The 15,305-nt window shown below is 42.9% G+C and overlaps 1 protein-coding gene across 3 annotated transcripts in view; it reads right to left on the reverse strand.

The window, feature by feature from the left end:
* Positions 1–1,199: 1,199 nt before the first annotated feature.
* The window catches only part of PRKCZ (protein kinase C zeta), a 33,364-nt gene continuing 19,258 nt past the window's right edge, over positions 1,200–15,305 (reverse strand). For all 3 annotated transcript variants that reach the window (XM_018079496.2, XM_018079498.2, XM_018079497.2), the window contains 13 exons: positions 14,009–14,140; positions 12,749–12,830; positions 12,484–12,536; positions 10,465–10,653; positions 8,039–8,136; positions 7,624–7,710; positions 6,814–6,949; positions 6,226–6,313; positions 5,196–5,315; positions 4,602–4,681; positions 3,947–4,036; positions 1,883–1,998; positions 1,200–1,696 (listed from right to left, as the gene is read on the reverse strand). In XM_018079496.2, the coding sequence (XP_017934985.1) occupies positions 1,609–1,696; positions 1,883–1,998; positions 3,947–4,036; positions 4,602–4,681; positions 5,196–5,315; positions 6,226–6,313; positions 6,814–6,949; positions 7,624–7,710; positions 8,039–8,136; positions 10,465–10,653; positions 12,484–12,536; positions 12,749–12,830; positions 14,009–14,140 (1,359 nt within the window). In that variant the 3' untranslated portion in view covers positions 1,200–1,608. The remainder of the gene's footprint in view (positions 1,697–1,882; positions 1,999–3,946; positions 4,037–4,601; positions 4,682–5,195; positions 5,316–6,225; positions 6,314–6,813; positions 6,950–7,623; positions 7,711–8,038; positions 8,137–10,464; positions 10,654–12,483; positions 12,537–12,748; positions 12,831–14,008; positions 14,141–15,305) is intronic.

Consider the following 15,305-nt stretch of genomic DNA (forward strand, 5'->3'; position numbering starts at 1 on the left):
CACAGGTCTGCATAATTGTGGCTAATGAGGGGATACAAAACAGATTGTTAATCAGTGATTAATTACTTCAAACAATGTTTTGGCAGTCTGGTCCTAGCACCTCATGACTTGGATGTGAATCCCAAAGATGTCATGTTCAGCACCTAATGCAATGCTGTACCCTGAGAAAACCAGAGGTTCATGGAAAGAAAGTGAAAGTGTCCCAATTTGTCCTGCCTTTGCCACCCCCTCAGGGAGGTGCCACGGCACAGGGTTTACAGGGTTTCTCCCTGGCTTTCCTGCCCCCAGAGCTGTTTTTCCTCCTGGCTCTCCAGCCCCCAGAGTGACCCCAGAGGACAGCCCGGCCCCGGGGGCTCCCCTCGGACACTCGGACCCTCCCCAGGAGCCTCCCCGAGCTCAGCCCTTTGCCCTGACACCCCCCTCTCCACCAGAGGGGACTGGATAGTTGTCTTTTGCTTTTTCCAATTTCTTAGGCGTTTGTTTTTCTTCCAGTAAAGGAATTTCCTACTCTGATGCAAATTCACTTCTGGAACCATCCCATTCCCTGATGCAGAATGGTTAGTTATTAATGGACACTGAGGAAAGCAGACAGTTTATAGGAGTAGGAGGTGTGCTTTATCAGGAAAATGGATTTTATCTTATGGTTATTCTAGATTTACTACTTAAACTTTAAGGCTATGCTTTATTATGCTTTTGCTCTACTTCTGAATATTTGTATTGTTGATAAAAATACTTTTCAAAAATCTAATATACAACACAAGATCATTGTAGGTGTAGGCACTGCTTAAGTATGTTTAGAAATCCTTTGTGTGCAAATTTAGTTCTCTTCAATCTCTACATTTTGGTAAATTTGGAGTTTTAAGACAACAGATTTTGAAACCGATACTGTAAATTCTAATTTGGAATTAATCTCACGGAGTCACTCTGCATTCCAAATTCTGTAAAAATGCAACTAAACCCCAGGCTGCAGCTGTGAACTGTAAGTTTCAGATGGAAATGGTTACTTAATATTAACAAGCAGAACTTACCAGGTGTAAGAACGTTCCAAATATGCAATAATCCTTCAATGCAGTTTATCCATTTAGGCACTTAAATCCTGTACCCAAATTTATGGTTTGATTGCTAATAAAACACAACTCCTTTTAAATATATCTGAGACGTTTTAGACAGGTACCACTTGTGAAAAAAGGCATCAAAAATAAGCTTCAACACCACCGTAATATATTTTATTCTTCAGGATGTTACACTGGAATACTCTTCAACTGGGAGCTCATTGCATCGAATGTTTGTAGAAGGTGTGTGGATCTCAGAGTTTCTCATGATCTCCTTTTGCAGGGATGCAATGAACGTTTGAATCCTTCATGAAACAGGCACAAAATGCAAATTCCTTCATTAATGAAGCCAGTCGTGTCAGTGCCCAGAGCTCAAGAATCACTAAGTGGCAGAGGACACCCACCAAAACCGTTCTCTCTTCTTTGATTCTCAGCAGCAAATTTGTTTTTAGATCATTGGTCTCCATCCCGAGTGAGCAGTCCCAGCCTCGCATGCATATACTGGAGTTAAGGATAAATTAATGGCAGTCACACTGTCCCCAACCAGCTCATCCCTTCATACTGTTTCTTCTGTTGACAGCAACAACGGATTAATATATTCAAATCCTTCAAACTCTGACTGATCTATTCGCTTTATGATATCTCTGAAAAACAAAGGGAAGCAGCGGTTTAGTTCACGGGAACAGCGTGTGAGTTATGACAGATAGGGAGGGTACAGACAGTGCAATGCACTGGAACCCAGCTGTGCCCCAGTGCCCAGCACAGCCCCTGCAGCCATTTCCCCAGGTTCTGTGCCAGCTGGTGGCTGTGCAGGGGGGAGCAGCACGTACTCATCGTCCGGGGTGAGCTGCACGGGCTCGCTGGTGAACTGCGTGTCGAAGTTGTCCAGCCCGTAATCGTCCGTGATCTGCGGCTGGAACGGGGGGCTCGTCTGCTTCTTCTCCAGCTGCCAAACGTGCCGTGGGAAAGGAACAGTCAGGGTATGGAACAGCCACAGAATCCCCCAAGAACAAACCCAACTGCATTAAGTGCTACTGGAGAGCGGTGTCAGAGTGCCCAGGGAACGTGAGGAACAGGCCAGGTAACACATTAACACACCCCAACACAACCCGGGCTCTGCGTTGGAAACAGAAACCCCAAAGAACCCAACATCTCAGTTCTCTCCTGAGCTGGGGGCTGCACTCAGGAGTGCACTCAGCAGCCCTGAGCCACCCTGAGCACAGAGAGCAGAGTGAGGAGCCTGAGCTCCACACACAGCTCTGCTGACTAAACCACCAAAAATGTTCCTGCTCTGTGTGTTCCCTTTCCCTGTATTTATTTTTCCATGTAGCTCAAGCTCCACAGAAGGAGTTTTCAGTCAGCATTAGACTCCTTTCCTTCTGTCTCAACTTGAAAAGAGTTGGAAAAGCTTTTAAGTCAAATTTTTTTCTTTGAAATGGAGGGGGTGAGTACAAGATTCTAATAACTGACAAAGCTTTCCAAATATTTTTTAATTTTCTCCTGAATGTATTTCCCAACACTTACTTGGAAGTTTAGCTTTAAATTTATCTGACATGTTGATCCTCCCGAGCAGCACTCTCCTAATCATATCACAAAACAGATCACCTCAATCTTCCCAGTTTTTTTTAAAAAATAGGTATTTAATATGAAAGCTTCCAGATTAAAAACAGCTTAGAAAATATAAAAATTCAATCAGCATAAATGGTCACCAAGAAGTACCAACTGCATTTAAGAATTTCTTACACCAATAACAGAAATACAAATGCAACAATCTTCTCTATTTCCCTCAAAACCCTGCAAAGCAGAACAGAAGCTGCAGTACGTGGTGTACCACGAGGTACCAACCAAAAAAATCACACTGGGCTTCTGGAGGGAACACAAAGCAAGGGATGGCTGACAAAATCACAGCCAGCCCTCCCTGCAGGAACAGTTCTGCAAACACCAGGGGTTTTCAGCCCTTCCTGCAGTCAGTGTGTTCTCTGCAGAGCTGCAGCCAAGTTCAGAGCAGCAGCTTCAAAGGGAGATGAAGCTGTGCAGCTTTTTCTCCTCTGAACCTTTTATGTCCTTGCAGCACTGCTGCCTCTTCCTGTGCTCCCCAGGACTGTGGAAATACTACATCCCTCCTTTTCATCTGTTAGCTAGGTATTAAAAATGTAATGCTGACAGGGAAGTGCTCCTGACCGAGCAGTTTTATTGCTCAAGTGCCAACAAACATTAGGATGTCACTTCTGGGATGCTTTCCATGCTGAAGACAGAAGGAACACAATTACCAAGTAGCAGCAGATTAAAAAAAAAACAATTTCAATACAATTTTATGCTTGCAAACCCACTGAAATGCAAGTCATCTGCTCCACCAGGATCCAAGCACCTCCCTCACACCAGCACTACCAGAGAAAACCTGAGAGCAAGAGAGACCCTTCCTAACCAACCCCACTGCTCACAGGCCACATCCTGAACACAGGGGCTGGTGCTGCTCACACCTGCTCAGGTCACTAAACCCTGAGAAACCCACTGACTGCAGGAGTTATGGAATTGGCAAACTTAGCCTTTTTATTTTAATGTACTACAGGCAGATGACAAACACCAGGGAATAACTGGTTCCACCAATGCTTTCATGTTTCGCCTAAAACTCGTATTTCAGAAATGATACCCCTGCAAGTTGTAACCCTTCTGAGAGCTGGGAAGCACAGGCAGATTTTTGGTGGTGGAATGAAGCTGTTTCCACGGTGGTGGTGAAGGAAAGCTTGGCTCTGCACCACCCAGGGAAAGCAGAGCCTCTTTTACACTTTTGATTCCATTCCCCCGTGGCAGTGGGGTTGTTCACACACACACAGGGAATAAGGGCAAGAATCTCTTCCCCTGGAAGAGCCCAAAACACAGGCAGTGGTTTTTACCAGATCCCAGTCGATGCTGCGGAAAAACGTGTGGGACTTGATATCAGCAAATCCTGTCTGGGGCTGACAGCCAAGCCTTTCTTTGGGATCCTGTGGGACACACTCCTGTTACACACTGCAAGCCACTGCAGTCCACCCTTCCCAAGAGCCCACGTGCACAACTCCAGCATTCCCATGACTGTGCAAACTGGGATGAATATAGCACAGCCAGCAAGGGATTCTCATTCTTTTTTTTTTTTTTTTTAATAAAAGTTTCTTGGAAAATTAATTTTTAAATGATACTTTACAAATTCTCAAAATATAAAAGAGATTTATTCAGTAATGCTTAATTCCTGTCCTTTTCTCCATTAATGATAATAGTCCTACAGATTTCAAGCAGCTTAATTAAATGAGCAATAAGTATTACAGAAAAGAGTTTATAAGCAAACCTACAGTTATCTTTTTCCCAACTAAGTGCAGGCTTTTAAATCAAGTCCGTGCTGTGGAATTCCCTCAGTAAATTTGCAAGTAAGAAATGGGGTTTTTAACATGGAGGATACCAAGGTTTTACAGATTTTCTTAATGGTAAGCAGATTAACTTCTTAACTGTATCGCTTTCAACAGGAAGCTCTGACTTCCAGCTCTCACATGCTAAAAATAAGAGAATGTTATTTACCTTGTTTAAAAATCCTTTTAACACATGGGAAGCCTTGACAGAAAGAAACCTTGGAATCCGGATTGGCTTCTCAAGAATAACTGTTGCAGGTTAAAAAACAGCAATATTGTTTTTTGGTCTCTGACACTGACCACGATTTCAATACAAACACTGTTATTATTTCAATGTGGTACCAGTTGGAAAACGGGAAGGCAAAGTAATTATTTCAAACAATGCAAACAAAAAGAGCTACAGTAATTCAAGGCCCTGTTATACTGACATTTGAAGATTTCCTAAGAGACATGTTAACTTCATTATCTTTTGCTACTGTGTGTAAACAGGAAATAAAACTTACAGTGTCCTCAGTATATAGGAAAGGGTGTTTTTAAACAGCAGTTAATTTAATATGAATTAAACATCATGCCAGACTGTGTTACAGAACTGCAGTAAGTGGTGTAAAGGAGGTTTTGCCTGTTAAGCAGTGGGCAGCTTCCCAACTCCCCAGTGGAGCAATGTGGGATAACAGTGGCATGGGAAAGCCTCCTGCCCATTCAAAGTGCCATTTTCCTCCTCCCTCCCCCCAGAAGAACCCCCCTAGCCCCCGAGGGGCTGTACCTTGGAAGAGGTAATCTTCAGTGTTCATGTCAGGATTGTCAGTGATGATGTCGAACGGGGACCGTCCCGCCATCATCTCGAACATCAGCACGCCCAGAGCCCACCAGTCCACGCTGAACCCTGGGCACAAACACACACCCTGAACCCTGGGCACAAACACCCCCCATCACCTCAAACCAGCACCCCAGAGCCCACCAGTCCACGCTGAACCCTGGGCACAAACACACCCCATCACCTCAAACCAGCACCCCAGAGCCCACCAGTCCACGCTGAACCCTGGGCAAAACACACACCCCATCACCTCAAACCAGCACCCCAGAGCCCACCAGTCCACGCTGAACCCTGGGCACAAACACACACCCTGAACCCTGGGCACAAACACACCCCCCATCACCTCAAACCAGCACCCCAGAGCCCACCAGTCCATGCTGAACCCTGGGCACAAACACACCATCACCTCAGACATCAGTCCATGCTGAACCCTGGGCACACACACACCCCATCATCTCGAACATCAGCACCCCAGAGCCCACCAGTCCACGTTGAACCCTGGGCACAAACACACACACTGAACCCTGCACACACACACACAGAGTCTGAGCCAGCTCTCCAGGGGTGGGAACGCTCCCAGGAACCAAGATTAGTGGGTGTTAAGGCTCCCAGAACCAAGATTAAAGGCTGGGTTTACACTCTGTGCTTTCACTCCATGCACACTGTCACTGTCACTGGGGGAGCTCGAGTTTGCTGAGCTGGGATTACAAAGGTAACCTGTGGGGGAACCCAGAGGTGCTGCACTGAAATCCAGGGGATTTAAGCTATGTTCACACTGGTGGTGTATGATTTACAAAGAAGCTGAAGTGAGTGATTGCAAGAGAAAAAAAAACCCCTCATTTCAGGAAAAAATTAAGCTGTACAATATGCATTCAATTTTCTCAATATATAATAGCACAGAAATGTAGAAATCTAAAAATGGTTGTATTTGAAACAAGCCACAGCTCGAGTAATGATAAGTTGTGAAGTCAGAACTTACCATATTCTTCTCCTCTGAGGATCTCTGGTGCAATATAATTTGGTGTCCCACAGAAAGTGCTTGTAGTGTCACCAGGGCCCAAACCTTCCTATGTGCAGAAATCATTTCATAAATTAAAAGCTGATCTCCTTTTCTGGGAATTTCCCTTCATTAGATTTAAAAAGGGAGTCTAAAGAGCCTCCTTGCACAAAATAAATACTCATAGTATCAAAACTGGTTATGACTCCACAGCTTATCTGAGCAAAGCAGCTGATTAAAACTGAGTCACAACACGTATGTAACAACATTTTGCTCACTATTTACAGATACATTTAAAAAAAGAATCAATTGAACATTGTGGAAGTCCTTTTCAAATGGATGTTGGGGAAAAACCCTTCTCTTACATCCAGTTCCAAATGTGGTTCTACTCAACAGTATTTTTTTTTCCAGAGTAAACTTCCTATTCCACAGCCAAGTTCTGGGCTCAGTAACACCAGAGTGGAGATAAAGATACATTTTTCTTAGTGCTCTCTAAAATCACTGGATGCAGCATCAGAGAGATCTGCAGCTGAGGGACAGAGTGACAGACAAACACAGGGAAAAGCCCACCTTGCACATGCCATAGTCTGTTAATTTGATGTGACCCTCTGCATCCAAGAGAACATTGTCCAGTTTTAGATCTCTGTAGATGATGCCTCTTTCGTGGAGGAAGTTTAGAGCTATACAAATTTCAGCAGCATAAAACCTGAAATTAAAAAGGAGAAAATCCATATTAGCATCAAGGTGGTACAACAGCTGGTGCAATTTAAATGTCTGTTCTTAGAACATCACTTTACAGTCAACTTTTATCTTTCAACAGCAAAACAAAACCAAGCTATGTTTATTCACAAGAACACTGATCTCTTATAAGACCATTCCTTAAATTAAATATGAGAAATTATTTTTTTTATTCTACTAAGTAAGAAAATATTTGCTCTTTATCTTTTATCTTTTGCTGAAAATTCCAAGTATGAGAAGGAAGATCTGTGTTTTCAGCTTACAAAGAGTGACAGTGAGACTTTGTGTAGCACAGGGCAGTGCAAAATGGATTTTTCATCTTCTCCTGCCAACACTATATTAATTCAACATAAGACCACATTAAGTAGAATAGTTGCACCTTCTATCAACAGATCAAAGAGGCATTACCTAAATATGAAGCAATTAAGAGGAGTAAATAGGAATAACTGCTACTACTTAACTGCTTGCTCTAGTTCAAAAAACGCTTCAAAAAATAAAATTAACATATTTTCCCAGGGCAGGACGTTCCAAACTTAAGAATCAAACTTGCCTTCTTTTTTTTTCTTTAATGGAATACACTTTGTTAAGTATACAAACATCCAACCACCCCAAGCCAAGCCCTTGGTGTGGGGCAGGAAGTACCTTGCATGTTCTTCAGGAAGCTTCCTCTGCCGTTGCATATGGAACATGAGGTCTCCCCCATTCACATACTCTATGACAAGAAACAATCTGAAAGTATATAACACAATTAATGGATTCCAAGGGAACTCTCCAGCAGACTCCTGAGCACTGCCCTGGCCCTCCTCAGCAGAGTGTCAGGAGCTGTTCCTTGGGAAGCTCTTGTTTTTCCCCTGCTCCTGCTCTCCCTCCAGCCCTGCCCCAGCCCTGCCCTCCTGGAGCTGCCCCCCTGTGCTGTGCTGAGCAGTGGATCCCTGGCACAGCTGGTGCTTCCTCCCCACACCCCTGGCTGGGGATGGCAGGAGCTTTGCTGGGGGAGGAGCAGTTCAGCACAACGACCACGGGGTGCAAAACAAAAGAATTTTCAGAGCTTTCTTACCGACTCGTTGTTTGAAAGCATGAGTGTAAACCAACTAGGAAGGGGTTACTGGATGCCTGTTCAAACACATGTTTCTCTGTCTGTACCCAATCAATATCCTGAAACAGAGTAATTGAACAATCAGAACTCCTGCTGGATAACCACTGGGGGTATTCCCAGAACAACACTGAGCATCTGTGCTGCCTCACACACACCAGCACTGTCACACCTTCTTCAGAGAGACAACACCCCCTAAAAACCTGGAGGAAGTTCCTAAACATTGGCATTCAGTTACACAGGGAGAAGTTTCTTAACCATTTGAGAAAGTTCTGCACAGAACTGAAGCCCTTACAAACATCAGACATCTGCAGTATTTGATACACTGCTCATTGTGCTGCAGGGACATAAATTCAGTTCTTAGATAACTGATCCCAAAGTTCTTGAAGCAACTCATGCCAGTGACACAAGCAGTGAGAATCTGCAGTTTTTAAAAGGTTCACATAAACTGAACTTCATCTTCTCATCTGAAATTCAAATTTAATTCAATGAAACTACCAAAACCTGCTTAGTTGGTCCAGTCAAAATCATGAAAAGCATCACAGATACCTTTAATCCTTCAACAGGGCAAGTCCTGGATACCCAGTGCAAAACCACATCATAAAAACCTACCAAAGCCTGAATGTGCTGCAAACTCAGATGCCTGATAACGAAGCATTTAAGCATTATTCCATGTAACTATACACAATTGAAACCTTCCAGGCAGTTTTAGCAGTAGAAGTTCACTCCTCCTGCAATGCACTGATCATGTGTCACCCTGCCAATACACTAGAAATGTAATTATTCTAAAAATCCTCCATTTGCAGCAGATACTTCCAGCTCTCCAACCAATGTGGAGACAAATACAGAGAGTGAGAAATCAGGTCTTCCTGGCAGGGATGGACAGAGAAACTGAAGTCTCAAAGGAAACCAAGAAATGTTACTATCAAACTAAATAAATCTGTTGGGTTTTGTGTTCAGACACTCAGGAAGATAGAACCCCTTGGAAGGGTAAAGCTGGATCCAAACAAGGGCAATAAATATGTCTACTTCTTTTTGGGTTTACTGAATGAGCTTCTCTTTAAATTAACCCCAGTTAGTGAATTAATCAGTGCACTTGTGTACTCATGCATTAGTACTGTACTAGGGCACCCCTGTTAACAAAATTCAGCACAGGAAAATTTCACAGCAGAGGCCCAGGTATTTGATTTGCTTCTGTCTCACTTCTCTCCACTATCAACCATTCCCTGGAAAGCACAAGCCAATTTAAACACGCTGATCCTTGCTATGTAATTGATTTTCTTTCCCCATGAAACACTTACAAGGTGAAATTTCCATTACTTGCAATATCTCATGCGCTCCCAGAATTCAGAGAATTTCCTATCAGCCCCCAGAATTTCATTATGCAGACTATCTCAGAGAAAAGAAAAGCCAATTAGCTCAATCTTCTGTGTAATTATGAGAGCCACTATTCAAGAAAGCCTTTTCTCATCTACCTCTGGTTCTCAGAAGCTGCTGCATAAGCCAGGGAACAGCATTTCAGCTTCTGCCTTCTTGGAAAGACAGGGCAAAAGGAAAGGGTGAGGGAACCACACAGCAGCCTAAGTTTTGTTCAGAAAGGGAAACAGCACAAAGAGCAAGCCAGAGGGTTTTAGAAGAACTGATCCCAGCCTCTGGAATAATGGCAAACATGACAGCCAGAGCAACTACCAACACAAATAGTACTTAAAACAGTGGTCTGGGCTTTTTTCCCCCAGCATCCTACTTTCAAAAAAGTGTGAGTATTACAGGAAAAAGATGAAGGGTTGTTGAGGGGTTTTTCTTCCCCCTTTTGAATTTTTTTTTCCCCCCAAACTTGTGCATTTGAGATCTTGTATTAAAAAAATTTTGAAAAGAATTGAGAAATGCAGTGCATTTCTGTGGCAAGCAGAAAAACCAGAGACCTCAAATGGCAGCAGCATCATTTCTGAACTCATGGAAAAAACATCCCAGAGTACTGTGCCTCTTGCACATAAGCTCCACCACCAGGCCTGTAAGAACACACTTCCAGCTCCTTTTCTGACACACAGACAATGCTTTTGCCTTGGAAAACATCTTTGTTTTCTTTCAAAATTCAGTGCACAAATTCCCCATTTATCTCATCACCTACAGATGAGTATGTCCAGGTTGGAATATTTAATACATAATTTCTACTAAAGCTATTAATAATTGTTATTAAAATAAGGGACATTTCTCTCAGATTTCCTCCTGGGGCTTCATGCAGACAAGTTGATGACAAACGAGTTCCAAAGTCAGAAAAACAACGACAGAGGAGCCTGACCCACGAGCTGCTTGCTCAGCTGAATGTTTTCTGTTAAAGTATCCCAAGTTTTTATAACATGTAACAGAATGCAATGACCCCAGAGTTTTACCTCATCGTCATGGACCAGCTCCTTTTTCACCACCTTCATGGCATAGATCTGATCGTTCTTTTTTAACCGAACCAGCAGAACTTTGGCGTAACTTCCACGGCCGATAACTCGGATTAAATCAAAGTCCTGGAGTCCAAGCCCCTGAGAAATCTTAATTCCATCCATTCCATCGATGACTGGTTTGATATCCTGCATAAAAAGAAACAGATGCTGGAAACAGAGAACATTTCCATAGCAAGTAACTATTAAAGCAAAGAGAACTTTCAGCACGGGGCAGAATCTGCTGAGGTTGCTTGGCCCTGGACACAGGTCTGAATGCTGATTGTAACATTTTTTTTTACAAGTGTTTGGTTTCTGTTGGTTTTGCTCTTACTAACAGTTACTGTTTTTTCAGGGCATTAGTTCATCCAGTGAAGCATTTTCACATTCCCTCCTGGAAGGCAGAAGGCAATGCCTCGAGAAATGGGGTTTGATTCAAATCCTTGAACCTCAAGCCTTGTGGAATTTTCCTTTGTTCTAAGTGAAGAGCACCTTTCAATCCTGACAGGTACTGCAGTAAAATGAATAAAGGTTATCCAAATGTAAGATGGATAAGGGAACACTAATTTGCTAATGAATATACCTGCCTTGGTTTCAGCTTCTGTGTTCAATTCTACACAGTTTTAATGAAAATGAAGATTCCTAACAGGTGCCTGGGAACATACAGAAGCAGACCTCAATTTCTCGAGTGTGAGAATTTGCAGGAAACATTACACTTTTGGGAACATTATTTTTAAATTCATTGTTTAAAAAAAAAGATAAATTTCCTCATCTTGACTGCTTGCTGGAATTAGTTATGAAAATGTGGGACTGAAGATGGAGCAGCTGAACCAGCCAAATGCAGCAGGTACCCAGGACATCTCTGGTTTTACCCATCTATCCAAGGCTTTGACACACTTTGGTGGCCTATTTTTATCTGACCTCACACTACTGTACTTGGAGACAGATCAGCATTCTGTGGAACCATGGAAAGTATTTATATAAAGGATCTTGATCTAGGATTGACTGCTATTAGAAGAGATTGCTCTAAGCTTAAAGATTCTAGGCAAGGCTCCCAGAATGCCAGTTCCTCTCTGTAGGATACCTGAGATATTTCAGTGCAGCTCCAGGTGGGACAAGGAGAGCAGCAGAACTCGGGGCAGGTGAGCAAACAGCACCTCTCAACACCTGCACACACCCTGAATACAGCAGCAGCCAGCAGTCAAAACACTCTGATGGGTTGTTAATTTATACCCTTCCATCTCTGAATTTGAGATAAAATCTAAAGACACATGACTGAAAACAAAGCAGTCACCCAAGAGCAGAACTACTCAAGGGAGAAAGGAGTGGTAGTGACAGGCATTGTAGTGGAGGGAAAGGAAAAAGGTGCAGCCTTGCTCAGAGGGGCATATCAGACCCTTTTAAAAGAAATGTCTTAAAGCCCTTTAGAAATGAAGCATACTGGGATTTTTCAGACATTCTTGATGTGCAGAGATTGTCAGACCTTCTATAAAAGAGCTGGAAAAAAAAATGAGTTCAAGTGTATGTTTTTCTACTTGTATTTCCACAGGAGCTGCCTACAAATTATTGGGTATTATTTATATGAAACCTCTCAGGGGGCTGGATGGTTAATGTATTATCAGATGAACCAACAGCCTGAGGGTGACAAAGGGTGCACATCCATTAGGGCCAGCACACAAGGCAATGTCAAAGCCACCATTTGTTGCAAGGACCAATAAAGTCAAACCCGCTGCTAAATCACTGTTATTCCAGCACAAATGAAAGGGAGGAAGAAAAAAAGAAAAGTATCTTGGATCATGAGTGGGGTGACAAAAGCTAAATACAGAAGAAATCTGAAAAAAATTCAATAAAAATTCAGAAAAAAAACCAAACAGACTTTTTCAAAAGGTAGCAGAAAAAAAACAGGACAAATAATTTTATAAAAAGTTGAATGATTAAGAGAATGTAAATATGAATTACAAAGCTCTTTTAAAAACATACCTCAGAGTCATCTTTAATGGTGTCATGTTTCCTGTTTGAAGGAATGTAGGGAACTGGAAAAAAAAACAAAGTAGTTTTGTTACAAAGGCCTTCTTTAGAAATAATCTTACAGACTGATAAACAGAAAGATGATTTAGTAGCTTAGGCTCAGTTTGCTTTAAATACTACAGGACCAAATGTTTCCACTTTCTTCTTGTAACTGGGAAGAGTGAAAACTGGGCCTCCAAATGGGGAAAGAGGGATCCCAGGGCAGCAAAGTACTCACTTCCATCAGTGTCTTCTGAAGGGAGATCAACTTCGTCGTTTTTCTCACCTATCCGAGGTTCCTGGGAAGGCATGACCGAATCCTTGGGAGCACAGGGACATGGGAAGGAGAAGCACACTGGTTATGCAGCCCCTGCCAGGTGACCCTGTCTTGCCTTTCAGCTACAGCTCTGGGAGAATCTCCCACCTGCACCTTCCAGGATGAAAACTGGGCTTTGTAGGAAGTGTTTCTGAATCTTAACATCTCTGGATGTTACCATTTTGTAATGCATGATAACACCAGCCTGCCAAACACCTAATGCTCCATCAGCCATTCTCTGCAACTGCAGTAGATGTTTAGCTGCCTTCTAAAAGAAAGAGGGGTCTATTTTACTGCAAATTCAAACTTTTTTTCTATTTCAGACTTGTGAGTCTGCTTCACATGGAACTACAACAAAGTAAACACTTGAGCATGATGTTACAGCCTGCATTTAGAGCACTGGCATGTTCCCTTCCTGCTTAATAAAAACATGAATTGTTACTCATTATGCAAGGGCATTGCATAAATTGGTAAAGATCACAGTACCAGATAGTTTTACATTGCATGTGGACACTGGTCTCATTCATGAGACACGTGGGACTATTCCAGGAGGGGCAGCAACAGGCATAAATTAATTGGCAAAGAATTAGTAATGCCAAGGCAGGTCACAGGCAATACCACTAAAGAAAAATACTGGTTTAAGTCTTCAGTTAGAAAACCACACAACCACCAGTGAAACACTGGGGGTGAGTATGGGAAAGGGCTAAAATTCAGGGATACAGCTGTTTAAAGCCTAGGGAAGACACCAGCATTGCCACTGGAATACATGAGAACAGTACTGGAGAAACTGAGAGGGCAAGAACAGGAAAGCACCAAGCCCTTTTGCAAACAGCAGTGCAAAATCCACACCAGTGCCTTGGTTCTTTCAACATTCCCACAGGCTACAAGGAGCAACTGCTGAGATTGTCAGTGACAACTCTGTCTGTCTGTAAAATACCAAATGTCTCATGGAGAAGTCAAAGTCAAGCTTGAGCACACTCGAGTCGCATCGGGAGTTTCCTTTCCTCACTTTGTCTCTGCTCTCAATCCAAAGGCTCGTCCTCCACAGACATCTGAGAGACTGAAACCCAAACCCTGCCAAGGGTTATAAACCTACAGCATTTAATGACCCAGGACACACACCTACCAGCACAGGCCAGGGTGAACCAAACCCCCTCAGCTCTGTAGAGGCTGCAAACTCACCATATGCCTTTTGCAGGTCAGTGGGACAAGGATGTGACAACGTTTATGGACCAACAGCTTGCAGTTGATACACTTGTAGCCTTGCCTTCCGAGCCCCCATATCCTTTCACTGCACTGGCCACAGTACGCTCTCTGCAAGGACAGGGAGAGCAGCAGCTCCATCAGCAACTCCAGCACCAATCCCCTCGGGAGGGCAGGACTCACCCAGCAGCAAGAACCCCTCTAGTCACCTAGCAGGTGTTCAATAATGATAATTTCTGAACATCCAGGGTTTCCCCAATAACTGAAGGTTACACTTCACCCTCAGAGTTCAGCAAAATGCAGCCTTTTCTTAATGGATGTTTGGCTTTGCCTGATGTCACTTGTCTGATGTCATTTGTATGCAGCTATAAAAGCAGTCCTGGGTAGGATTGTGACATTTGAGCTTCATAACAAGGTATCAAAATCTCCACGTGTATATTCACTACTGGCCTAATTTCAATAAACCATCATTATCTACAACATTCTGCATTATTAATGTGGCAGGTATGCATTCACACAGTGTTTCAAAGAAATATGTTTGAACTATGTAGCAAACAAACAGAAGTATATTTTCATACTATAAATTAAAAAAAAATGGGTTGCCACAGCACATTATACAAATGCATGTGACAATTCAGATATATGACACAGATTTTTCACTTATCTGGTGATAAGGTACTGAGTTTTAAGGGGCTTTTCTTGCTTTCAGTGCAGTTTTGAGGTGGGGAACATAAAGAAAAAATGCTAATTTCAATTTTTTAAAAAATTACTGCTGGATGAAAGAGTTAACTGTCCTCAGTGCACTCAGTTTTTAGTGGAATTCCCCAAAGTGCACACCACATTTGTATATATGCTGCAATACTCAGGCATAACGGGATAACTGAAGGAGGTGTCTCAGCCTTAAAGCTACATTCACTTGCTTATGTGGCTCAAGCCAGATTCTCCCTAGGCAGCTGTATTTTAGCTCAATAAACCGGATTTTTAACTCTTAGATGATGCAGCACCTCAGATTCCAAACAGTTAAAGCTCAGATCAAGAGCTGTGATTTTTAAGAATGACTAAAAGTCCTGAAGGTAAAAGATTATGCAGACGAGCAATCAAAGTCACACAGGGAGAGGAGAGGGGACTGCTGCTCCAAGGATGCACCACTGTGAACAGCCCCAAACCCAGTCCTTTCAGAGAGGCTTTAAAAATAAACATTTTCCACCAATCCCGCAGGAACTCCATCCCAGATTCAAACCCTTCCCCTGCTCGGTGTGACCTGAATAACAGTGCA

This window comes from Manacus vitellinus, unplaced genomic scaffold (assembly GCF_001715985.3).
Source record: "Manacus vitellinus isolate BGI_N305 unplaced genomic scaffold, ASM171598v3 scaffold_46_pilon, whole genome shotgun sequence".
Taxonomy (NCBI): domain Eukaryota; kingdom Metazoa; phylum Chordata; class Aves; order Passeriformes; family Pipridae; genus Manacus; species Manacus vitellinus.